Source organism: Cnephaeus nilssonii (genome assembly GCF_951640355.1).
Source record: "Cnephaeus nilssonii genome assembly, chromosome: 2".
Taxonomy (NCBI): Eukaryota; Metazoa; Chordata; class Mammalia; order Chiroptera; family Vespertilionidae; genus Cnephaeus; species Cnephaeus nilssonii.
Genome location: NC_137073.1, coordinates 28,957,839 through 28,983,584, shown reverse-complemented (window position 1 = coordinate 28,983,584; position 25,746 = coordinate 28,957,839). Strand labels below are relative to the sequence as shown.

At 45.6% G+C, this 25,746-nt stretch overlaps 1 protein-coding gene across 1 annotated transcript in view; it reads right to left on the bottom strand.

Annotated features, from left to right (window-relative positions):
- CALN1 (calneuron 1) overlaps positions 1 to 9,659 on the bottom strand; it is a gene marked incomplete at both ends in the record, with an annotated part of 374,757 nt that extends 365,098 nt beyond the window's left edge. The window contains one exon of the mRNA XM_079796101.1: positions 9,537 to 9,659. Within this exon, the coding sequence (XP_079652227.1) occupies positions 9,537 to 9,659 (123 nt within the window). The remainder of the gene's footprint in view (positions 1 to 9,536) is intronic.
- Positions 9,660 to 25,746: the final 16,087 nt, after the last annotated feature.

Sequence of the window (25,746 nt, the reverse complement as noted above, 5' to 3'; positions counted from 1 at the left end):
ATCTGAGATTTATCTATATCTGCTGTGTGTGAGTGGTGTTGTGGGGAATGGAGACACAGCACAGCAGAGGAAATTGAGCTTCCTCTCCAGCACCGCCCCCCCAGAGACTGGGACTTGGTGGCTGCTGCATATGGAGAGAAAGAAGATGGGGGTCCCGGAGTCCCCAGCGTGGACTGGAGTGAGGCTGCACAGGGCTGAGGTGGTGCTGAGCCTGTGGGTGGGAGCAGGTAACCAGAATCGGCTGCAGGGCGGATAGACTCAGTACAGGTCTGATGCCCAGCTGTTTCCCCCGGCCGGCACTTGAATAACAGCAGCACAGTGGAACTAGTGACTGCTTTCCCTTAAATAAGTCCCGTCAAAGGTCTGTGAGACCCAGCCATTAGTTATATTCCCTAAGCGCCCCCCCCCCCCCCCCCCCCCCCCCCCGGAGCTGTGGAGCGCACCACTAGCATAAGGAAATGCGTTACTGGGCCACGCCCTCTCCTGAATGTGCTTTGTTACCACTTTCCCTGGAAACCTGTCCGGTTGTCCCAGGCCCTGTGTCTAAAGTTCCTAATGTGCCAGCATGGGTGCTTCCTCCCTGTCCTTCCCCCTCCGGGAACGCCAGGTTAGAATAACTTAAGGAGACAAATATTCTTCTAACACCGTGGTGGGCAAACTGCGGCTCGCGAGCCACATGCAGCTCTTTGGCCCCTTGAGTGTGGCTCTTCCAAAAATACCACAAAATACCCCGGCCTGGGCGAGTCTATTTTGAAGAAGTGGCGTTAGAAGAAGTTTAAGTTTAAAAATTTGGCTCTCAAAAGAAATTTCAATCGTTGTACTGTTGATATTTGGCTCTGTTGACTAATGAGTTTGCCGACCACTGTTCTAACATAATAATGTTCCAAGCTATATCCACAGGATTCTCAGATCACTGGAAAGACCCCTTATCTTGACTACCCAGCATCCTATTCTCCCACACCAGCCAGCAGGAAACCAGAAGGTGCTGAAAGGGGTGCATCACCTGGAGCAGGTGGCTGAGGACCCAGGATCCAGGAAGGAAAAGTGTAGTTTTACTACATTGTCCTAAAATTTTTGAACCTTTCCCCACTGAGAGGTGCTATCTATGCATCCACCCCCTGGATCTAGGAGGATTTGATGGCTTTGACCACTAAAATATACCAGAGGTGATGCGTACAGGGTGAAGTCATAAAAGGCCAACCAGGTCCCAGCTGGTCCTCCTGCAAGGTTCACCTTGGATGTCCATCTTACAGCCCAGATGCCATGCTGTGAGATGCACACACCTCATGGAGAAGTCAGAGGGAGATAGTCCCAGCTAAGGTGATCCTTCAGCCAGCCCAGCCCGGGTACCAAGCATACAAGTGACCACATGATCCCAGCCCCCAGCCACCTGAGTCTTTCCAACAAAGGCACGAGACATCGTGGGGCAAATAAGCCATCTGCACTGAATTCCTGACGCAGAGACTCCGTGAGCATAAGATGTTTGCTAGTTTATGCCACTGAGTTTGGGGTGGTTCACTACAAAGCAATTGTAGCTGGACCAAGAGACCTCTTCAGGAGGAAAAGGCTCGTGCGATGGCCAGATGTGTGGACCATGGACAGAGAGCTGGACTCGGTTCCCAGGGGAGACAGTGCGGGAGGAGCCTCCATGTCTCTCCAGTTCCTTTTGGACTCTGTGATGGGCAGGACTGACTTGAACTTGAGGTAAAGTGCTGTCTTCTGCGAACAGCAAGTCTATCAGGGCATGGACGCCACTGTCTTCCCCTCCCCCAAACCCCCGCCTCACTTTCTCAATAGGATCAAAATGCCCTGATTAAAATTTGACACAAACACAAGGAATGTACTAGTTGAATATGGCCTGTCCCAGTGATTCTAAGTTTTTCCATTAAAGGGCTTCTAATTATAGAGAATTATGTGGTCATAGCCCCAAAAATTCCTCTGCAAGCAAGACACCACTTTTAAAGTCCAACATTTTGTCTTAAAAACTAGCATTCTGCACCATAACATACTAGGCTTTGCTTGAATATGAGACTGGCTTAGACTGCCTGGCGAGAGGTGACATGGACATTGCACGAACATGCATCCTGTTTATCTCTGATGCTGGGTAGGCTCTCCCTGTGGCTGTATCCCCCATGCAAATTCCAGAAGGACAGGCATGTGGAATCCTGACACCCAAAGCTCTTCCAAAGATATCTGGTTCCCAGGGGCCAACTGGGTTCCTGACTAGGAAGTGCTTTTAAAGAAATACTTATTAATATTGATGTTAAGCCTCAGTTCGTGGTGTTTTATTAGAAGAATCATGCGGAAAGTAAGCCTCCTTCCCCTCCACGCCAGTGTCCCCTGTCCTCAGAAGCCCTACCTTAGATAATAATTCTGGAGCAATTTGGCAAATCTAGCAAAAGAAAAAAAATGTGGATGCTTTCTGACCCAGAAATTTTACTTCTAGAAAACTTATATTTAGGTATACTTGTACAAGTTTATAGGGATAAATATACAAGGATGCTCATTGCAGCCCTGCTTGTGAAAGCAAACAGAGTGACCTAAATAACCATCAATATCGAACTGCTTACATAAATCATGATGCAATGCAAAAGGATGTTGGTAATAAATTCTTGAGTTGAAACACCTTGCAGAGCAATGTGACCACATGTTGTTATTAAAACAACAAACAATTCATATTTGGATGGATATATACCCATCCTTTTATAATCCATAACTTCATGGAGTACTACTTGCATCATATTCTTGTTTTATAAGTTAACTAGAGGCCTGGTGTACGAATTCATGCACGGGTGGAGTCCCTCAGCCTGGCTGGTGATCGGAGCCAATGGGGGTGGGGGTGGGGAGGGAGGCTGGCTGGCCAGGGGGAGGGACTGCAGGAGATTGGTTGTGGGAATGCACTGACCACCAGGGGGCAGCTCCTGCATTGAGGGTCTGTCCCCTGGTGGTCAGTGCATGTCATAGCAACTGGTTGTTCAGTCATTCGGTCCTTCAGTTGCTTAGGCTTTTATATATATATAGATGATGTACCCTGGAGCTATAAAACAGCGTGTGTGTGTGTGTGTGTGTGTGTGTGTGTGTGTGTGTCCTTTGACATGCTCCTAGGCACACCCTGCGCATGAATTTATCTTAACACATGAACTCTATAGTGAGTACTAATCTATCTTTTTCATGAGCCTATAAACTGCAGTATTCATTGCTTTATCCCCAACACCCAACACACAGCCTGGTACACCAATTACTGGAGTTTGAATGAATACCAGGGTAACCATCCACTGGGCCTAGAGGCTGTCAGTTACTTATTGTTAGCATTGATCTGAGAATAGCTATGTCCTAGGAAGATGGAATCAACATTTAATATGTGGTTTCTAAGCTTTTACACACACACACACACACACACACACACACACACACACACACAGACTCACTCACACCCAATGTTCCTGGCTCAAACTGTGTTTGGAAAAGCTGAGTCAGCCAAAGAGAAGCCATTTTCTCTGCTGGAGGGCATCACTAAGATCTTAATGTGCATTGATATTCTCCAAGATGTAGCTCTAGAGCATCATCTGAATTTTACTGACTGTGAAGCACTTTTAGAGGATATTTGTTTACATTGATGTTCTGAGGATCATCAATTTGTAACACGTTGCCTTAGAAGAAGCACAAAGGAAGTGAATGGGTCCTGGGTGAAAGGCAGATTTCCAAGAGACAGGGTCAGAAAATCTCCAGAAGAGTGATTAAATGTTTCTTAGCTAAGATCACTTGAAATTCCAGTTGGATGGCCGGAACTGATGAGAAAAGAGAAAGGAGAAAGATTTGGCCAATGTGACAAGAGTGAGCAAAACGCAATTGTTGGTGAGGCATCGTGATGGCAGAGACCCTGCTGACTGGACCCCTGGGGACTTGGCAGGGCTGTCAGTGAAGTTCCCAATGAGAAGGGAATTGGTGGCAACAGATTTCCAGGTCCTGCTTGAGAAAGCTTCTGACTCAGTAGGCAGAGCCTATAAGCACATATAGATTTTATAAACTCAGTAGATAAATTTTGATGATGAGCTAAATTTTGAACTGGCCAATTCCTTGGCATTGCTCCTTCTGCTCTAACACTATCCCTTGTTCCAGTCAGAATATGAGCAGTGGACTGATGGAAGCAAAGGCCAGATTTCAGTGAGTGAGGGGTGAAAAGCAAATGAAAGGGGAAGAAATAAAACATGTGTAGGCAATTTTTCAAAAAGTTTGAAGAAAATTTTGTATCTGCTTAAAAAAAAAAAGATGAGTGACATTAGAACAAATGTTTGTGCTTAGAGGAAGAACAAGAAGCTGAAGAATAACAGAGGAAGCATATTTGATGGAATAGGTCCCTTAAGAGAGGATGGTGGGGAACGGATATGCAAGCACATGTGGCAGATGGTCCTTGGACTGGTAGAGGGGTCCTCTCCTCCACAATGATGGGCATGGAGAGGTGAAGAGGGACATGAATAAAGAAAAGATGACAGAGATGGTGGTCAGGAAGATGAAGAATTTTCTTTCTGGGACCTTTGTATTTCGTGTGAATAAGGAAGTGACATCATTTTTAGAAGAATGGGTAGGGGTTGAAACAGTCATGGTAGAGAATGGGGAGGAACCTGACCACTAGAAGAACTACTGAGCCAACACTGAAGACCTATTGGAGTTGAAGGCTATGAGTACATAGGGTCAACTATCCGTGTCCCATATTCATATAGGATTTGCTCTCAGTATGCTACTCATCCCAAAATAGGACTAGCAATGGTAAACAGCTATAGAGAAGATTGTCAAAGAGAGCAGTATTGCAGTGTGAGCTCTCAAAGGTGGGTTACTCCAGAGGGTAACAGGAGCAAGGTGGAAGCCGTGGGAGTGGAAGTCAAGAGGAAAGAAAGTCACAGAGTTAAAGCTGAGGCAACATGAGGTGAAAATGTTGCTTGGTCATCCACATGATCATCTCAGCTTCCCCATATGACATCAAGACTTAAGGCAGATATAAGACTGAACAAGCTGGTAAGTATTCAAGGAGCATGAGATTGGTCAAAATGAAAGGAGACAGCAAGGAGAGGTCAGAGGTAAGACATTTACACATTTCTTAAGGAATCATGCCATGAAGGTCGACCAATAGTTCCTTCAAGTGAAACATCTTGCTGTTCCTCTCAGGGGTCCTGGAGGACCTCCTATCCTCTCTCTCTCTCTCTCTCTCTCTCTCTCTCTCTCTCTCTCTCACACACACACACACACACACACACACACACACACACACACACACACACCTTTCTCCAACCAGAATGGGCTCTCTCTTTTCTGTTTTAAGTATTGGATTTCCCATAAGACTTATTTTTAAAAGGTGTTTGTGAGCAAAAAAAACAAACAAAACAAAAAAAGAACTAAACACCACTGATGAGGCCCAACCGTTCCACTCAACACACAAATGAGCTTGAGACTACCCAGTGAGCTGATGGAGATGCCCACATCCTGCATCCTGCTACAATACCGTAGAGTTTTCACTCTCCCCTAAGACATAGCCCATACAGCTAATGCTTATTGGTGAAACACCCTTGTTAAGGCTGATGAGTTGAGTCTGCTGAGGTCTAGCAGAGCCAGGCACTGGGGGAGGGAGGAGCAGGGGCCACAGTGGGTCCAAAGAATGGAAGACAAGAGGAGGAGAAATGAGGATGGACAAGCCATGGAGGACTCTGATAAATGATTCCAGTCTAGTGGGGAGTCCAGCTTAGTGACCAAGCAATAAAGGTTGAGTTCCTGCTGCCTCTCACTGTGCTGAACCTTAAATCATGGAGGAGTTTATAGGTCCTGTTTATGTAGAGACTCTTTTTATAAGCTATTCAGAACAGGGGTGGGAGGGAGAAATAGGAAGAGAATAATTCCCTTTGAATTTCTATTGCTTTCAGAATCAGCAATGAGTCATGCATTCTAATTCTTTGCTTTGTCTACACGTTTTTATTTCAAAATACTAAAAAACACTTTGTTTGGAACACGAGCTATTCTTAGCTCATATATCAATAGTGCACATCCATTTCTCCCCGTATTAGAAAAGCTTCCTTTGGATTGGGTTGGAGCAGCACCATACTAGTAGGGTTGTTTATTTAATTGTAATTTGATGAAGCCACCTGGGCATCTCTCTATTACCTGGGGACACTCTCCTAGCTGGCTTCCTGGGCCTACGGACCATCCACAAGTTAGCTCCATACTTGACCCAAAGAACACCCCAGATCCAATAGTCTGGACAAAAGGGGGAGACCATCCTTTCAGGTCACCAGACTGAGAAGCTGGCACCTTGGCAGGCCCGAGACAAGTCGGGGCTCCATTGTTGTGTGCACTTGGGAGACTCTTAAGAGAAAGAAGTAGAAAAAAAAGAGATCCCCATCTATGAGTTATCTCCTGCAGACCTGGCCACACCTTGACAAAGACATAGGAAAAGACAGTCTGGGGGATTCTGCAATCCTCTGAGCTGACAAGCAGGAGGAGAACAACTGGGAGGAAGGCTGGGAGTAGGTCTTTCTTCTCCAGTCCCCGCCCTCTGTATGAGGTCTCTCTCCACACTCCCCTGCAGAGGCCCCGGCCCACTGTGCTTATCCACCCCACTGTGCTTGTTCCACCAGCGATAGTCCTCTGGGTCGCAGGGACCACCTTCTTTTAAATGCTGCAATTTAAAGCATTAATAGTAAGCACCTTATCAGCACTAATAGATAGTCAACCAACTTCCAGAATGGAATACAAAACCAATATTCCAGGAACTGTGGTGAAGAAGTGCCCCACCACTCTAGCCATTGCCTCTCCCCTTATCCATCCACATATTTATAGTGGAAGCAGCCATGTTCATAACCTCTGACTCTCCTATCCTGGATACTATTTATTTGATCAGGAGTGGGCAGCAATGAGTCTGTTCATGGGGAATTTGGAATTGAGACAATACTGATTCCCAGCCAAGCCTGGAAGACAAATTGGGAGCTTTTTGACAAGAATAATTTGCATATAGTCAGAGAAGTGTGGACAGGTAGAGAGGAGCAGCTTTATTTGGTTTTTCAAAATCCCTCTAGGCTGATGGGTTATCCATCCTTTAGGCCTTGTATTCTATAAGACACCTCTCCCAACCCCTGCCCGAAGTCTTTCTAATAGGTCTCTCTTTTCACTTAGGAGAGCTCTACTGGACTTCTGTTACTTGCAACCAAAATGGTACAAGGAGATGTGAAAATGATCCGGTGGGAAGATGGGACACGTTGAAGAGACTCCTTACTTTATAATTTTGCCCACCCTGCCCACGCCAGGCACAGCCACCTAGGCAACTGCCCAGAGGGCTTGAGATCTGAGGAGGCCCCTGATGCTCTGTAGGCTTGACCCAGTACCCAGCCTGTGCTTTAGCTGAAGGAGGTCCCAGCCAAGGGACTGAAGGACAGGGAGGCAATGTACTCTGAGGAAACCTTTGGAGCAGCGGTGGCCAACCGGTGGTCCACGAACCACTGGTGGTCCATGAGGTCCGAAAGGTTGGCGACCGCTGCTCTGAGAGACCTCACTGCTGGAAACTGATGTGGGACCATGCTCCAAATGAGCTGTATTTCCTTCCCCTCCTCTCCAATCCCTGGCGCTGAGGCCATAACATCAGGACTCCCTCTCATGGCCCCATTCCATCCCTCCTTTTTACTGTATCTCCCTGCCCACTGCACCAAGAAATCTTTGTGGGTATGCTGCCAAGGAAGGAGTACGCAAAAGTGTAATGTGGGGGAGGGAGGTTGATTGTGTGAGGGAACAAGCCAGAAGCCCTAGAGACCCTCAGCCTTGGGTCCAAAAAGAGTTAATGCCAAGGAGAAGCTGATGGTTTGGTTCATTCCAATTGGGCTAGTGCTACTCCCAAAGACAGGTGAAACTAAATTGCCTAATTCATGCCCATCACAGTTCTGACCCCAAAATTCTAAATCCCAAAGTTACAGGAACAAATAGAAAAAAAAAAATTTTTTTTTTTAATTTAAGAGTATATTGAGCAAAAACGGTCTATCTAACTCCATTAGACTTCTTTGTCTGTTTGCTGTATGATACCTTCATTTCCACTAAGGTAGAAACCTGTCCTTTCTCCCTGTGGCATCTGCCATGTTTGTCATTTGTTACAGCCTCTGTGGGACATGCAGAAACATGTGTCACCCCAGTCCTTACCTCTTTTCCTCAACATGCCCCCCTTTCCCAGGACAATTGCCCAGGATGCTGTCACTTATGCCAGCCTGAGGAAAAGCCAACTGGGAACTTTACCCTTGAACTAGACCATGCCCCCTACCAGGCTCCTCTCTTGCAAAGGGTGAGCTGGGTTGAGGAGGCCCCGCCCAGGTTGCTCTGGTCCCTGACCAACCTTGCTGAGCAGACCTCACGCTGAGCCGCCCTGCAGCATGTGTCCCTTCCAGCTCATGTCGCCCTCTTCCAGACCTTTCCTCAGAGTAGACGAGAAGGGCTCACCCACAGGTCAGCATGCCCTGGGCCAGGGATCTCACCAGCTCCCACCTCTGAGTTCCCAGACAATGGCTCTAAATAGACGCTTATAGCCTCCTGTGCTGGGCCCAGCCCCTCCGGGGAGAAATTTCTAAAAATCAGGAGATACAGTCAGAAACATCTCTAGTTCTTTTTTCCCCTCCTAAGCCTAAACTTAAATTCATGGCCCCCACCAGCAACACATCCGGCCACCATGAGGAGTTGGTGGCAGAAAGTACTGGCGATTCCATTCCAACAGCCTTAAGGAGACCATTCAGAACATAACCGTTTATAGGACTCAGCACAGACCAACTCCTCAATGCCAGCATCACAGATCAAAATTTCCTTCTATACAAAACCACCCAGAGTTGAAATTCCTCTTAAGTTTATACAGCCATGAATGTCTCCAAGGAGAAGAAAGAAAACAAGGTCCAAGCCAGGGAAGCCTGTGGCTTGGTAACGTGAGACCCCCTCCCCCTGAACTGACCCCTTCACCTGTAAGTGAGGGGCTGGGTTTCCCAGTGGTTAGGAACCTCGGTTTTGGATTCAGAGATCCGCGGCTGGAATCACAGGTTTACCTTTGCCTGTGCGATCTGGAGCGAGTTGATTAATGTCTGTCTTACTTTTCTCCTGTAAAAACGGTGTTAATGACACCCTTGCGGGGTTATTATGAGGATTTGTTGAAATTACCTATGCGACACTCCCGCTTCGATGCTGACACACAGTCCCACTCTCTAAATGATATCTGTTGCTGCTTTTCTAACCACCAGCATCACCCCAACCCAACCAGCACCTGAGAGAGTCAGCTTGCAAACCCATCCCCTCACCCACCACACACCTTGAACCTGTCAGGCTCAGGACTTCATCTCTGTACCCAGCTTAGACATATGTCCCCTCAGGACCCCTCCCAGATGTCCTGTCTGTAGGTCTCCTCTCCCCCCACACTCAGCAGCAAAGACTCCCAGCCCCCGCACCACCCCCTACCTGAGGGCAGAACACAATCAATCCTGAGCAAACACGTGAGAAAGCTCGTTTCTCCAGGGGGTTTGGGGGGAGAAGACTTGCCAAGTGGGGAAGTCGGGGGCCTGGCTCCTCGGCGGCTCCTCTCCCCCTCCAGGGGCTCCTCTGCCCCCCTTTTCCTCATGCTCAGGCTTCCCCTCTCCAGGTTGCTCGGGCAGCCGCATCGGGGGTCCAGGGCGGTGTTCTCAGAGAGATTTGTGAGCACATCAAGGGAACGTCAGCGGTGACACTGAGGCTCTGTAAGGAGTTGACAGAAACTTACTGCCTGCACAGTGCTGGTTGATCATTTACTCAGTCAGTTGCCTAAATAATTCACACCCTCCCTTCCGTGTTTAAACAGGACAATGGTAGAAACACAATCCGGACGCAAGAAGTATAATTACAGTCGTGACAGTTGTTTAGTTATTAATAAGGCCTCAATGTCACCAGAGGGTATTACACAATGAAACAGTAATGTGCCTTTGGAACCAACCTTAATATTTACAGGTACTTTTCCATTCACACTCCCGTGGGAACTGCTGTAGTAGAAGCGATGCGGAGAGAGCTACAGCCACCAACGTGATTGCAACTCGCAAGAAAGCCCAGCTCCTTGCCAACATAATTTGTTTCCTTGCCGTTGGCATCAATAGAGCCACAGAAACAAAGTTGGGGGCAGAGTTAGGGATAGCTGCCTTACGGAGCAGAATCTTGCCAAAGCTCCTAAGCCTGGGATGCTACTCATGATCCCAAGGCAGTGTCATCCTAACTTCCTGAGACAAAGCAAAGAGCATCTAGGACCAGAGTCCCTTTATGTCTCCAGTCCAGACTTGCTTCCCACACGGAGGGAGCCTCTGCATTCCTTGGATGTCACCATCTCTCCCCGACATCTGGTTAACCCCTACTTGTCCTTTACAAATCCACTCACGTTAAGGCACCCCTCATCTGTGCCTACTTTGGTTGCTGAACTCTCTCTTCCCCCGACACTGCATTGAGAAAAGCTCCAGGCAGAGAGTAATTCCGATGCATGCTGTGTCATCTGGGCCCAGTCAGGGACAACCTTAAAATAATTGGTGCCCAATAAACACTTATTAAACTCACATTTAATCAATATTGGTCCTCTGGATTGACGTTTAAAAATTAGTAACAAAACAAAGAATCTCAAGAGATGTAAAGTACAGAATGTAACTGGAAGCATTTTGGTGATGAAAAGAATGAGCCTTGGCATCATGGATGGAGTCCTCGTCCGAGAAAGCTGGCCCCAGGGGACGGCCGCACATTGCAGCGGGCAGTGGCCTCTCCCTGCACAAGCAGCCCCGTCCTGGAGCTCAGGCTGCGTATCACATCCTGGGAAGAGGCTCCCTGCTCTGCTTCCATCCCCTTGAGTCTGATCAGAGGTGCCTTTCCACGCCTGGGAAGTGTCCTCCTGGGGAAGCCGGCCCTTAGGAGGCGGGACTAAGAAGATGACCTTAGGGAGCATGAAGCCTTGCAGAGGTGTGTGCAAATGTCATTACTGTTGTAAGTTAGGGTTGTAAATCTGTCAGTCCCATCCTGGTCAAGTGAGGTAAGCTCAGCTCTAGACATAACAAGTGTCAGTTACTGCAACGAGGGAGTGACAGACGCACAAACTAACCCCGTGCTTTATAACTTCCACCTGACCTAGGTGAGGGCCAGGCCAGACGGTGTCTGGGTGCTCCTGACCTGTGAGAGCTCTGGTTTTCTGAGGGTCATGACAAGGAGATGGGCCCTCCCCCAGAGAGAGGCTCTATCTCCTGTGACTGGGACACCCCATGGAAAAGGCAGAAGCCTTTTCTTACCAAACAATACAGGGTTAACACACCCATGCAATAGCACCTGTCTTCAGACACACAGACACACACAGACACACACACACACACACACACACTCACACACATCAGTATTGTACACATACACACATGCTCACAGACCAGTCTTCAAACACTCACAGACTATGTGTGATCTCAGCCCCTATCCTAGACATACACACAAGGAGGACTCACTCCACAGCCACAGAGCTGTACACAGCTGCACACACCAATATACACCTTCACACACACACACACAACTCATGTGTTCACACATACTATGGCACCTGCTTATCCACACGAGCTGCACACACACCTATACTTTTTTACTCATCTCTAGTTATCATGTTAAGTTAAAAAGGAAAGCATTTTTCCTGTGTCATTACAGTAGAACTGAAAAAAAAGTGACATGTTATTTTCAGATATGCTTTTAGTTGCCATGACAGTCACAGCACCATGAAAGCTGTGATTGGTGGCAAATAGATTTTAAAAGAACGTAATTAGCTCCCTATACACAGGACCTTCCAAATATATTGAGTGTACTTTCTCATCAGTCCCCTCCACACAGAGTGGGCACCAGGGCAGGGGCACCCCACAATGCTGGTCAGGCTGCCAAGCCAGCTATGGGACCTGCCAGGAGCTCCGGGCAAGGATGTCCAAGCTGATGCTCACAACGGCTTGAGAACCTAATCCACTTAATTACTTGGAATGTGCTTGAGCTCAACAGGAGCGTGGCCCTGGAGGTGACAGCTCTCCATGAGGAACATCGATCCTGCTGCTCGGCCGGCCTCTGATGCCCTTTACTGCAGCACTTACTTTGTGCCAGAAAATCACAAAGCCAGGGGGCTGGCCTCAGCCACACAGGGAGCTGGCTCCTCCAGCCAGAAGCCATCTCACCAGAATGCTCCTCTGCAGGTCATGGCTGGCCTGACACACAGCAGGGGAAGCCAAGCTGCCTCCACGGGCTGGGACTGGCCAACCTCAGCCAACTAATGAAGTAGATGCCTAAGGTGGCATCTGCATAGAAGATGAACCTGCATCTCCCCATCGCACTAGGAGCTTCTAGAAGAGAAGAGCCATAATGCACACACCTCGCAAGTCCTCAGTGGCCTTGTGCACCTTGGCACCCACTGTAAATACCTACTGAAAAGTGAGTCTTGGTCCCCAAATTAACTGGTTGCCTCATTTCCTGTTGAGATTCTTAAAGGCAGATAAATTCCAGAATTTCCCCACTAAGTCCATTTACCTTTATAATCATCTGAAAGGTCGGCCAGGAGCTGGTTTGTGAGCCCAAGTCCCGAAGTTAGAGCTTTGTGCTAATTCCTGGACCCACATTAGTGTCCTTTCCACATTTTGTTTCAGTAAATGACCCCATCAACTTCCTTCAGCACCTGAAATGTTCCCTGAGAACTGGCCCCTAGTGTGAGGCACTCCAGGTCACCCAGAAAGTGACACTGACTTGGTTCTGCCCTCAAGGTGTTCTATCAGCTCCATAACTTTTACCAACCCATGTTCTTGATGTGGTTAAGAACATGGCTAATTGACAAATTACAATAGCTAAGATCTGGAAACAGCCCAAGTGCCCATCAGTTGATGAGTGGACAAAAAAGCTGTGGTACATTTATACCATGGAATACTATGCAGCAGTAAAAAAGAAGAATCTCTTACCCTTTGAGACAGCATGGAGGGACCTGGAGAGTATCATGCTAAGTGAAATAAGTCAGTCAGAGAGAGATAAGTATCACATAATCTCACTCATATGTAGAATCTAAGTAACAAAATAACTGATAAATGGCATGGATCCAGAGACATGGAAGCATGGAACAGAGTGCAGAATCTCATAGAGAAGGCCGGGGCAGTGGGAGGTGTCAGGGAGGAGTGCGTGGGTGGGAGGTAATCAACCAAGGATCTTGTATGTATACGTGTGTGGCCCATGGACACAGACAATGGGGCAATAAGGTCCTGGGGTGTGAGGCAGGGACAGGCTCGAGGGATTCAATGGGGGAAAGAGAGGGATATATGTAATACTTTCAACAATAAAGAATTATTAAATATACTAGAGGCCCGGTGCATGAAATTCGTGCAGGGGGGGAGGTCTGGTCCCTCAGCCCAGCCTGCACCCTCTCCAATCTGGAACCCCTCGGGGGATGTCCGACTGAAGGTTTAGGCTCGATCCATGGGATCAGGCCTAAACCTGCAGTCGGACATCCCTCTCACAATCTGGGACCACTGGCTCCTAACCGCTCACCTGCCTGCCTGATTGCCCCCTAACTGCTCCTTTGCTGGCCTGATTGCCCCCAACTACCCTCCCCTCCTGGCCTGATCACCCCCAAGGCTTTATTAGTATAGATATGACCCTTCACAGAAAATTTTACTAACCCTGCTTTACAATAAGGGCTTGACGATTGAATCATTGGGACCAGACACCAAAATTTCCTTTCTTTTAATAATGGAGGGAATAATTATCTTGTCTTTAAGTTGCCCTGAAATTAAAATGAGATAATGACTTAGAAAAGTATAAAAGCACCATATAAAGACAACTGTCTTTTTCATGTACTGAAAAGACAATAAATTGGTAAAATGAAAAACACTATTTTTATTCTCCCCCTTCCTTCCTTTACAGCCTTTATTTAAACTTTGAAATTTATAAAAATTTCACTCCAATTTTCATTTCTTTACATTCAATATTATTTTGTATTGGTTTCAGGTTTTATATTAGTTACAGAATAGTGGTTAGACAATCATATACTTTACAAAGTATTCCTGATATTTCTAGTACCCACCTGGCATCATACCATCATTACAACACTATTGACTATATTCTTTATTTAAGTGACAATGGGTTTACAGGTTCCTTCCAGTCTTTCTTTTGTGTTGTTCGACTTTCCTTTTCTTTCTCACTTCTTCCCTCATTTTCCTTATATAGTATCTCAATTGGCCATCAAAGCTCAGTGAAGGCACTGGGACACGCCGGTTAGCACTGGGAGCTTCTCTGAATCATGTTAGTCAGTCGAGTACCCTGCAGTGTGGCACCCCTCCACTGAGGTGGCACCGCCCCTCAACCCCCGCCTCAGGGCTGCGGGACCTTGCCCCTCCCCCGGACGTCCTTCCATGCCCCTTGATCCCTGGCCCGACCCACTCGCGTCTTGGGGCCACTGCAGAACCTCTCTCTCTGCAGGTGAAGCAGATCCCTGCCCGCTGGTCCCCTGCCCCAGCCCGAGCCCCCTCTGGTGCACCCCGCCTCGCCAGGTTTTTGCCTTTGATCTATGGCATTGGTGACAGCACACTCCTAGCAAGCCTGGTACCCAGAGGGTCACAGGGTCAGTTCTTTGCCCAGAATGTTAGAGGTTGCAGTAGCATTTGCAGATGTTGCCCAGAGCCTGCTGGCGAAGGCAGCGCCTGTGTAGGGTGTCCTCATAGAGGGATGGTGAGGTGCTGCTCGGCGCCCCTTGGAACACCTGCCTCCTGGCCAGCCGCTTTGCCAAAGCTGTGACACTTGCCCTGGAGCCGTCCCTCAGGCAGCCCCACAGTTGGGCCTCGTGCCTCTTCTTCCACATTCGGCCTTCATCCATCCCTCTCTCCTGCAGTGCTTGGGCTCCAGGCCCGAAAGAAAAGAACCAAGACCATGAAGGACAAAGCCCAAAGGAAGTGAGTCTTGAACCCTCACATTCCATTCTCTGGATTTCCTCCCGCACCTCCTCTCTGTGACACATCTTGAACAAGCACACTGTGGCCCAGCCACATGGCCACCAGGCAGCCTGTTAGAGTTGTTCTCCACGAAGCTATGAATCTGTGGCCAGAGGCCCTGTCTGGGTCTCAGCAACCCCATGCCTGCGATGCTCATGGGCCCCATGGGAGTGGCTAAGCTGGCCCAGCCACTTCTCACGGGGGCAGCGATATTCCCAGGGCCCCACAGGTGTGGCTAGGCAGACTGCTGCCCCTCCCAGGGCTTGCGATGAACCCGGACCCCACGGGTGGCGTCTGGCGCTGCCCACCCTGCCTCCCAGGGCCCCAATGGACTGGTACCTTGCCAGCGGTGTCTGGCGCTGCCTGCCAGGCCTCTTCCACCCCTGATGGACCTGGACCCCCAGGGGTGGGCCATGGTGCTGCCTGCCCTGCCTGTGTATGCAAATTTACCCACCATCTTTGATGGGTTAATTTGCATACTCGCTCTGATTGGCTGGTGGGTGTGGCTTGGTGTGGCAGAGTGATGTTAATTTGCATGTTTCTCTTTTATTAGTGTAGATACTAGAGGCCTGGTGCATGAAATTTATGCATGGGGGGGCAGGTCCCTCAGCCCGGCCTGCACCCTCTCACAATTCGGGACTGCTGGCTCCTAACCACTTACCTGCCTGCTTGCCTGCTCACCCCTAAACCCTCTGCCTGCCTGCCTGCCTGCCTGATCACCCCTAACCACTCTGCCTGCCTGCCTGATGCCCCTAACTGCTCGCCTGCCTGCCTGGTCACCCCTAACTGCTCACCTGCCTGCCTGATCACCCCTAATCGCCTCTGCCTCAGCCCCTGCACCTTGGACCCAGGCTTCCCTCCTCCGGTCGGCCAGCTTCCCCTGGGCTGGTCGCAGGCACCCAGGACCCCAGGTGGCTTCGCCTGGGCCAGCCACAGGCACCTGGGACCCAGGCTTCCCTCCCTCCAGCCAGCCACAGACACCTGGGACCATCGGAAACTTCCCCCAGGCCAGCCACAGGCACCCAGGACCATGGGTGGTTTCCCCCAGGCCAGGCCCTGGCTTTGTCAGGAAGGACGTCCAGTCTATCTGGTCTAATTAGCATATTACCCTTTTATTAGTATAGATATATCTATATAATAAAAGCCTAAGTGACTGTTACGGCAGATTAGGCAGAATGGCCAGTCGCTATGATGCTCACTGACCACCAGGAGGCAGATGCTCAATGCAGGAGCTGCCCCCTGGTGGTCAGTGCATTCCAACAGGGGGAGTGCCGCTCAGCCAGAAGCCAGCTCATGGCTGGCGAGTGCAGCTGCCATAGTGGGAGCCTCTCCCGACTCCGCCCACGGCAGTACTACCGAGCTGCGGCAGCAGGCACAGCAGGCCAGGATGAGTGTGAGCAGTGCAGTGCCTGGCCCCGATTTGGGCTCCTCCCTGGCCACCTGCCGCTTGGCACATTGCTACATCCCCCGAGGAGTCCCGGACTGTGAGAGGGATGTCCAACTGCCATCTTAGGCCCAATCCCGGTGCCATTCTCTATAGAAGGCAGTCAGTCTGAGCAACTCAGTGACTCAGGAAGCACAGGGAATTCAGGGTGAGCCTGCCTCCGCGCTTGACTCACTCACTCGATGGTGTTCACAGGACAGACCATGGTGGCCCAGCCCATGCACGTGCAGCAGCTGCTGAAGCTCAAGAAGCAGGCTGTGCAGCAGCAGAAGGCCATACAGCCACAAGCCAGCAGTCAGACATCCCCTGAAAGGTCCTGGACTGCAAGAGGGTGCAGGCTGGGCTGAATGACCCCCCAGTGCACAAATACATGCACCGGGCCTCTAGTCTATATACACTGAGTGGCCAGATTATTATGATCTCTGAATGCATAATAATCTGGCCACTCAGTGTATATCCTATATAACAAAAGGCTAATATGCAAATTGTCCCCTCGACCAGCAGGCAGGCCGGCCAACTGCCCATGTCTCCTCCCCCTGGTCAGGCTGGCTAGACCCCATCCATGCACGAATTCATGCACCAGGCCTCTAATATATATATATACATTAGGCGACCCTGCTAGCAACCCACAGTTTGAGAACTGCTGCTGTAGAGCCTAAGAATATTGGAAAACACAGATATTTACATTACAATTCATAACAGTAGCAAAATTACAGTTATGAAATAGCAACGAAAATAATTTCATGGTTGGGGGTCATCACAACATGAGGAACTATATTAAAGGGTCACGGCATTAAAAAGGTTGAGAACCACTGCTCTAATATACATATATATTTTTTTAATTAATTTTTTTTTAAGAACATGGCTAATTGAATCAGATCGTGCAGGTCAAATCCTAGTTCTGTCGCTTATGAGCTGTGTGATCTTGGGCAAGTTACTGAACCTTTCTGTGCTTCAGCTCCTTCATTGGCAAAATGGGATTGATAATAGTACCTAATTTTTATGATTATAATCAAGTGTTTGGCTCAGAGTAAGTACTACATGTGCTAGCTATCATTATTCATTCCTTCCTTTTACACCTAACAGGCAGTGGCTGAGCACCCACTCTGCTCAGATGGGTGCTGGGCTGAACCCATAGTGGGATGGAGGGGGCAGCTAGAGAGTGAATCCACCACAGATACAGCCTCATGGAGTTCAGAATCAAGCCAGGGGCACAGAAACAACACACAGACCAGAGAAGGAGGCTGCTCCTTACTCCTTCAGTTCAAAGAGTCAGTTTGGCCCCGAGGTAACCAAACGAAGAGATTTTGATTCTCCTCTTCAATCCCACAAAGTATGTTCCTGCCTCTGAGGAAGGAAGATATATGGATACAGTCTGGGTGAACTGGTCAACCTCGTCACCCTAGCATGTGGCTGGGAGCATTCAGTGGGATGCAGGAGTCACAGGCAAACTCAGTCCTTCACGGATTTGGGTCCTTTTTGGAGTGTTTAAAATTATAATCACTGTGGGAACAGGGGCTGAAAATCTAATGCTTATGAGCAAAGTGCATGAGGATTAATTTTTATCAGCACAAATAATCTATTAATATGGGGTAGATGGTACTACTTAGTTTCTGGGAACCCCAAGGAACAGTAATTCCCACACTGATATTCCCAAGTTCAGTTCAAATGTTCCCATGAAACGCTCCCTGCATTCTGACCCCATGGGACATCATCAGGTCAGAGCCTTTTGTGTCTGTGGCCCCTGCTACATCGTCCAGTTGTTGATGGCCATATTATAATCATAACTGTATCCTCTGTCATGCTTGACAAGGGTTTTGCATGTGGGTCTTTTCTTTCAAAACCCTCCACAACATGCCATCAAATTTGATCCACAAGTAAAATTTAATTTATTGATCTTATAACTGAAGATTTGTACACTTTGACCAACATCTCCCCTTTTCCCACCTCTCAACCCTCAACCCTTCAGCCCCTGGTAACCACCCCACACACACCTTTTTCCCCCCACATATAAATGAGATCATGCAATATTTGTCATTCTGTGTCTGTCTTATTTTATTTAGCATACTGCCCTCTAGTTTTACCCACATTGTAGCAAACGGCAGGATTTCCTATTTTGTGGGGTTAATAGCCCATTGTGTAGATGTACCACATTTTATTTATCCATTTGTCTATGGATGAACACATAGGTTGTTTTCTTTTCTTGGCTACTGTGACTAATGCTGCAAAGAACGCAAAGGTGCAGATATCTCTTTGAGATAAGGATTTTATTTCCTTTGGATATATACTCAGAAGTGGGATTGCTGGATTTTATGGCAGTCTTATTTTTAATTTTTGGAGGAACCTTCATACTCCTTTCCATAGTGGTTGTAGCAATTTATACTCTCACCAATAGTGCAGAGTGTTCCCTTTAATTTAATTCTGTTTTGAAGGTACCTTTTGGACAAAATGTTGAGTGAAATGAGTCATGCCACATGATATTTAGTGGAGTACAATTTGCTGAGAACAGGAAGTCGGAGGCTGGGTGTGAGGTTTTGCTAGCCCCAAAGCCAAGGAATCTCGCATTGACCGGAACACGTGAGCACTGAGATTCCTTCCACACAAGAGAGGCTGTCAAAGAAGCACACACTCAGCTCCAAGTGCTGAAGAGCCACAAAGTCGACCCAATGCACTTCTGTTTACTGAGTCTGAGACACTGTCATCTTGTAAAAGTGGTTGTTCTTGCCACTAAAATAGTTTAATACGAAGGAATATTCAAAGCACAGGTAAAAGATAAAAATAAACTGCTGGTGCCCTAGCCGGTGTTGCTCAATGGTTAGAGTGTCAGCCTGAGCACAGAAGGGTCTCGAGTTCGATATCCGGTCAAGGGCCCGTACCTGGGTTGCTGACTGGATCCTGGCCCAGGTCGGGGCTCATGAGGGAGGCAACCAATTGATGTGTCTCTTTAACACTGATGTTTCTCTCTCTCTCTTCCCCTCCCTCCCTTCTACTCTCTCTAAAAGTCAATGGAAAAATATCTTTGGGTGAGAATTAAAAAATAAAAAAGCCACTGGTCTAGCATGTAGAAAATATTCACTGAGCTCCTGAAAAATGCAAAAGCACCAGCTAAAGCTAAATGCTACCTTAAATGTCATGTAAAAACAAATGGATCTGAAAGTATCATGCTAAATGAAATCCGTCAGATGGAAAAAGACAAGAACCATATGATTTCATTCATGCGTGGGGTATAACACAGAAAGCAACAAACGAACAAACAAAACAAACAAACTCAATAGACGTAGATAACAGTATGGTGGTTACCAGAGAGAAAAGGGGTGAGGGGAGGATGAAGAGAGCAAAGGGGGTCAATTATAGGGTGTCCCCAAACATGTCTACGCTCTGAATGATTATAAAGTTTATTAACATTCATTTTAAAATGTAAAAGAATCTACAGAAATGAGTGTGTATACATGTTTGGGACACCGTATATATGGTGACAGAGGGAGACTAGACTATGGATGGTAAGCACAACGTGATATGCAGATGGTGTGTTATAGAATTGTACACTTAAAACTTACATAATGTTATTAACCAATGTCACCCCAATAAATTTAATTTTTACGTTCCTTTTCTCCCTATTTCTGTCCAAAAGCAATTTGATATCATGAAGGTAAAATGTGTACCCAGGCAAAGCCAAAATCCTAAATCCACGTCTGAAGGTGAGACCTGACCCCTCAGCAGCACCTGCATTACGACTCTGGAAAGGCTGCTCCTCAGGAGCCCCACGTGCCTCCATGTCCTGGCTCGGACCCACAGGAGAATACATCCTAACCCTGGTCCCTCAAAATGGAAACCAAGACTAGGAATGGTTGAGAGCAATTGAAGTTGCAAATTACAATAAAATAGGAAATAATAGATTTTTAGCATAAATTACGTAAATCCACATTAATCCAAAAGCCAGCATCCAGCCTCTCTCTTCTGAGGCAACACCAGAGACTTAATTGCTAAAAGCAGAAAAAAGCCACTGTCATCCTTACTATTCATATATTGTTCATTGTCTCCACTACTATTAACTCTGTGTTGTAGGCATTAATCAATATGATTAGGTAAGTCTTAAAAGGCATAAGTCTGGAAAAGAAGAAATGAAATAAAACTATCTCTCCTTGAAGATAATATGATTATATATCTGGGAAACCCAAAGAATCCCTAAAAGGTCTATTACAAATAATAAGAGAATTTAGTACATTTGCAGGATTTTAAGAGCAAAATACAGAATTTATTAGAAACATATACTGAGTAGAAATAATGTATGAGCAGAACCCATTTACAATGGCAAAAAATAATTAAATAAATAAGTTTTACATATTTAAAAAATATACCAAATGGAATATTTGGTGGGTTGGGCATTGTCCTGTGCACCAAAAGGTTGCCAGTTCAATTCCTGGTCAGGTTGCTGACTTGGTCCCCAGTAAGGTGTGTAGAGGAGGCAGTTGATCCATGTTTTGCTCTCACATTGATGATTCTCTTTCTCCCTCTAACTCTAAAAATCAATTTTAAAAATCTTTTTTTTTAATGGAAAAGTAAAGCAATAGAAATTAGTAAAGAATTAAAAATAGAAAACAAATGAAAACATGCAACTACAACTGTGTTTCAGGTTAATGGCTTAACTAAGGAAAGAAGAACTTTTTCAGTTCTGTTAAAACATAATATTTTGACTGTGAGACAGATGCTAAAGACAAAAAGAACCACAGAAAAATCATAAATAAGTTAATATCATTAGGAAACAAGATGTTCTGTATTAGAGAAAAGAGATATATATATAAAATTTTAAAGTACAATAAAAAACCAGAAATCTAATTTGAATAAGAATATTAGTATGAACTCAGAATTTATTTATTTTTTCTTTCAAGAATATGTAGGTCCCAGGTCTGTCATTGAAAAAGCTTCAAAGTAATAAAACTCAGTAGCAATGAACACCAGTAGGACTTAATCTGTGGTCTCTAAATGCCATTTCCAGTGTGAATAATCAGCTCCAGGGGAGGAAATGTGAAAGGTAGGCTGGGACTTCTTGTCAGGCCCGAATACAGATAAGCCCCCAGTGATGTCAAGAACCCAGGTAAGCTCCCAGTGATGTCAAGTGACAGAGGAACCAACTTGAAGACATGTCCAATGGCCAGATATGGGACAGTTCATTATTCTGAAAATTGATAGGAATATAACTGCTAAGGCACCAACTAATTGTTATTTTTAAATGATAAATGAAAGAAAGTATCAAGCAATTACCCTGCAGTTTCTTTTTTTTTATTTTCAATTACAGTTGACATTCAATATTATGTTAGTTTCAGGTATACTGCATAGTGGTTAGATACATATAATTTGTGAAGGGAGTCCCCCAATAAATCCTGGCTTCATACATAATTATTACAGCATTATTGACTAAATTCCCTATATTGTACTGTACATCCCATGACTATTTTGTAACTACCATTTTTTTATGCAGACTGTATTAGAAGGTAAACAAATAGTTGATGAGACAAAGTTCCTAATTCATTAAGAAGAAATGATAGAATTAAAACATTACCATTTGGCTACCTCTAATGAATAATAGATCTAGGTAATAATCATCAATGGCTACTAAAATCATTAGGTGTAAGGTTAATAGAGAACTTGATCATGGATGAATCAAGCTAACAGAACCTCAACCTTAACATGAATGAAGGGGGACAACCAGATATTAAGTGCCTTCTGAAGTGAGGTAAGAGGAAGCACACAGCACAACCTAGAAGAACAGAATAAGACTTTAATCAAGCCCTCAGATTTAAATCTAAGGTCTTAAGAGCATCGAGAAATATGTTAAACAACACAGGAGAATAGAGTAAGCCAAAACCGGAATGCAGGGAGTCCTACAGGACTAATTATAACATTTCTGTAACAAATAAAGGGCATAAAAAGAAAAGGAGGACACTGTTATGGTACTTAAAAGAACTCAGTTGTGAGCTGTGGGCCTTTTAAACCCTGATTTAAGTAAACTGTACAATTGAGGCAATAGGGAAAATAGAACATAGAGATGATATTGAGCAATATTATTAATTCTGTTGGGAGTGATAATGATATTTTAGTTATATTAAGTAAAAGCATCCGTATCTGTGAGAAATACACAGTGAAGTATTTGCATGTGAAATTATCCTATATAATAAAGAGTTAATATGCAAATTAACCCTCACACCCTCATACAAGATGGCCGCCCCATGTAGTCAAAGATGGCCACCACAAGATTGTCAGCAGGGGAGGGTAGTTGTGGGTGATCAGGCCTGCAGGGGAGGGCAGTTGGGGCAACCAGACTGGCAGGGGAGGGCAGTTAGGGGTGACCAGACCAGCAGGGGAGGGCAGTTGGGGGTGACGAGGCCTGCAGGGGAGGGCAGTTAGGGGTGGCCAGGCTTGCAGGGGAGGGCAGTTAGGGGTGACCAGACCAGCAGGGGAGGGCAGTTAGGGGTGACCAGACCAGCAGGGGAGGGCAGTTAGGGGTGACCAGGCCAGCAGGGGAGGGCAGTTAGGGGTAACCAGGTCAGCAGGGGAGGGCAGTTGGGGGCAATTGGACCGGCAGGGCTGCAGTTAGGCGTCGATCAGGCTGGCAGGGGAGTGGTTAGGGGTTGATCAGGCTGGCAAGCAGGTGAGTGGTTGGGAGCCAGCAGTCCCTGATTATGAGAGGGATCCCAGATTGGAGAGGGTGCAGGCTGGGCTGAGGGACACCCTCCCCAGTGCATGAATTTTATGCACTGGCCCTCTAGTATGTTATATAAGAAACATAAACAAGACTGGAAGAGTATCATTAATTATTAAAGTTTTTGTTTGGATACATGTGGTTTCATTATAGTAGTCTCTCTACTTTTGTGGATATTTTAAAATTTCCACAATAAGAAGGTGTGTGTTTTTTTTTTAATGTTTAGAACAAGAACTTGGTGAGTTGGATCTTGGCAAGATATCTTGTGTGTAAATTAAGGGAAAAGAAATATGCTTTACACACATACGGTCAGTTTTGCATTCAAGTGGAGCTGAAATTCAATAATGTTGAATAAGATGAGCAGCTTTGGAGATGGGGAAGCCAGGTTAGAAACTAGGGCACAGGCCAGGGGTCTTTTCTTAGCTTTCCTGGGATGAATAATATGGCATAAGAGGGTTTCTGCCACCCAAGCTGTGATCATTGACAGGGTAGCTATGCCTGTCCCTACAAATATGCTCAGGGTTTGGCATTAGTAGACACCTCATAAATGTTTGTTGAATGAGTGTCAGATGTTATAAAGGCAACTACCTACAGGAAGTACTGTGATGCATTCCAAACAATCCACTCCCACCCATCCCTGTCACATCCTATCACAATGGCTAGAATTTCTACAGTTAAAGACACTCCTTTTGTTCATGGCATTGTTATAGCAATTGTTCTCAAACATGGTGTCTCTGTGCAGTGGAGTCATAACTGTCACTTATAAAATAAGTGGAAAGCAGGTTGTTACTAATAATAGTAAAGCAATTTAAGGAAAGTGTATCATTATTGAAAAAAAACACACAACAAACTACTAAGACTGATAAATGAACTCAGTAAAGTAGCAGGATATAAAGTAAACATCAGAAATTTATTGCATTTTTATACAAATAATGAATTCTCAGAAAGAGAAACTAAGAAAACAACCCCATTTACAATTGCAACCAAGAAAATAAGGTACCTGGGAATGAATTTAACCAAGGAGGTAAAAGACCTGTTCTCAGAAAAATTTAAGATATGGAAGGAAGATACAAATAAGAAGAAGCATAGACTGTGTTCATGGATTAGAAGAACTAACATAATTAAAAATTTCCATACTACCCAAAGCAATCTATAGATTCAATGCAATTCCTATGAAAATATCAATGGCATGCCTCACAAAAGTAGAACAAATATTCCAAACACTGACATGGAACCACAAAAGACCTCAAATAGCCTCAGTAATCTTGAGAAAGAAGAACAAAGTTGGAGGTATCATTCTATCTGATATCAAACACTATTAGAAGGCGATAGTAATAAAAACAGCATGGTGCTGGCATAAAAACCGACATATAGATCAATGGAACAGAATAGAGAGCCCAGAAATAAACCCATGCCTATAAGGTCAATTAATATTTGACAAAGGAGGCAAGAACATACAATTGGGTAAAGACAGTCTATTCATTAGATGGTGTTGGGAAAAGTGGACAGATACATGCAAAAAAAAAAAAAATGAAACTAGACCAGCTCCTTATACCATACACAAGAATAAACTCAAAATGGATAAAAGACTTAAATGTAAGTCATGAAACCATTAAAATCCTAGAAGAAAATATAGGCAGTAAAATCTCAGACATTTCTCATAGCAATATTTTTTCTGATATATCTCCTCAGGCAAGAGAAATAAAAATAACAATAAACAAATGGGACTACATCAAACTAAAAAGGTTCTGCACAGCAAAGGAAACCATCAACAAAATGAAAAGACAACCCACTGAATAGGAAAACATATTCACCAATGGTATATCTGATAAGGGGTTAATTTCCAAAATTTATAAAGAATTTATACAACTGAACATCAAGAAAACAAAAGTCAAATTTAAAAATGGGCAAAGGACCCGAATAGCCACTTTTACAAAGAAGACATACAGATGATCAATAGACATATGAAAAGATGATTAATGTCAGTCATAATCAGAGAAATGCAAATTAAAACAACAATAAGATATCATCTCATGCCTATCATCACTAAATCAATAAACAACAAGTGTCGGTGAGGATGTGCACTGTTGCGGGGAATGCAGACTGGTACAGCCATTGTAGAAAACAGTATAGAGTTTCCTCAAAAAATTAAAAACGGAACTGCCTGATGACCCAGCAATTCCACTTCTGGGAATATATCCAAAGAAACCCGAAACACTAGTTCAAAAGAATATACGCACCACTATCTATGTTCATTGCAGCATTATTTACAATAGCCAAGATTTGGAAGTAGCCCAAGTGCCCATCAGTAGATGAGTGGATACAAAAAAAAAGGTGTGGTACATTTACAAAATGGAATACGAGAGAGAGAGAGAGAGAGAGAGAGAGAGAGAGAGAGAGAGAGAGAAGAGAGAGAGAGAGAGAGAGAGATTTTAGTTTTTGCAACAACATGGATGGACCTGGAGAGTATTATTTTAAGTGAAATAAGCCAGTCAGAGAAAGATAAATACCATGTAATTTCACTTGTATGTGGAGTCTAATGAACAAAATAAACTAACAAGCAAAATAGAAACAGATTCACAGATACAGAGAATAGACTGACAGCTGTCAGAGGGGAA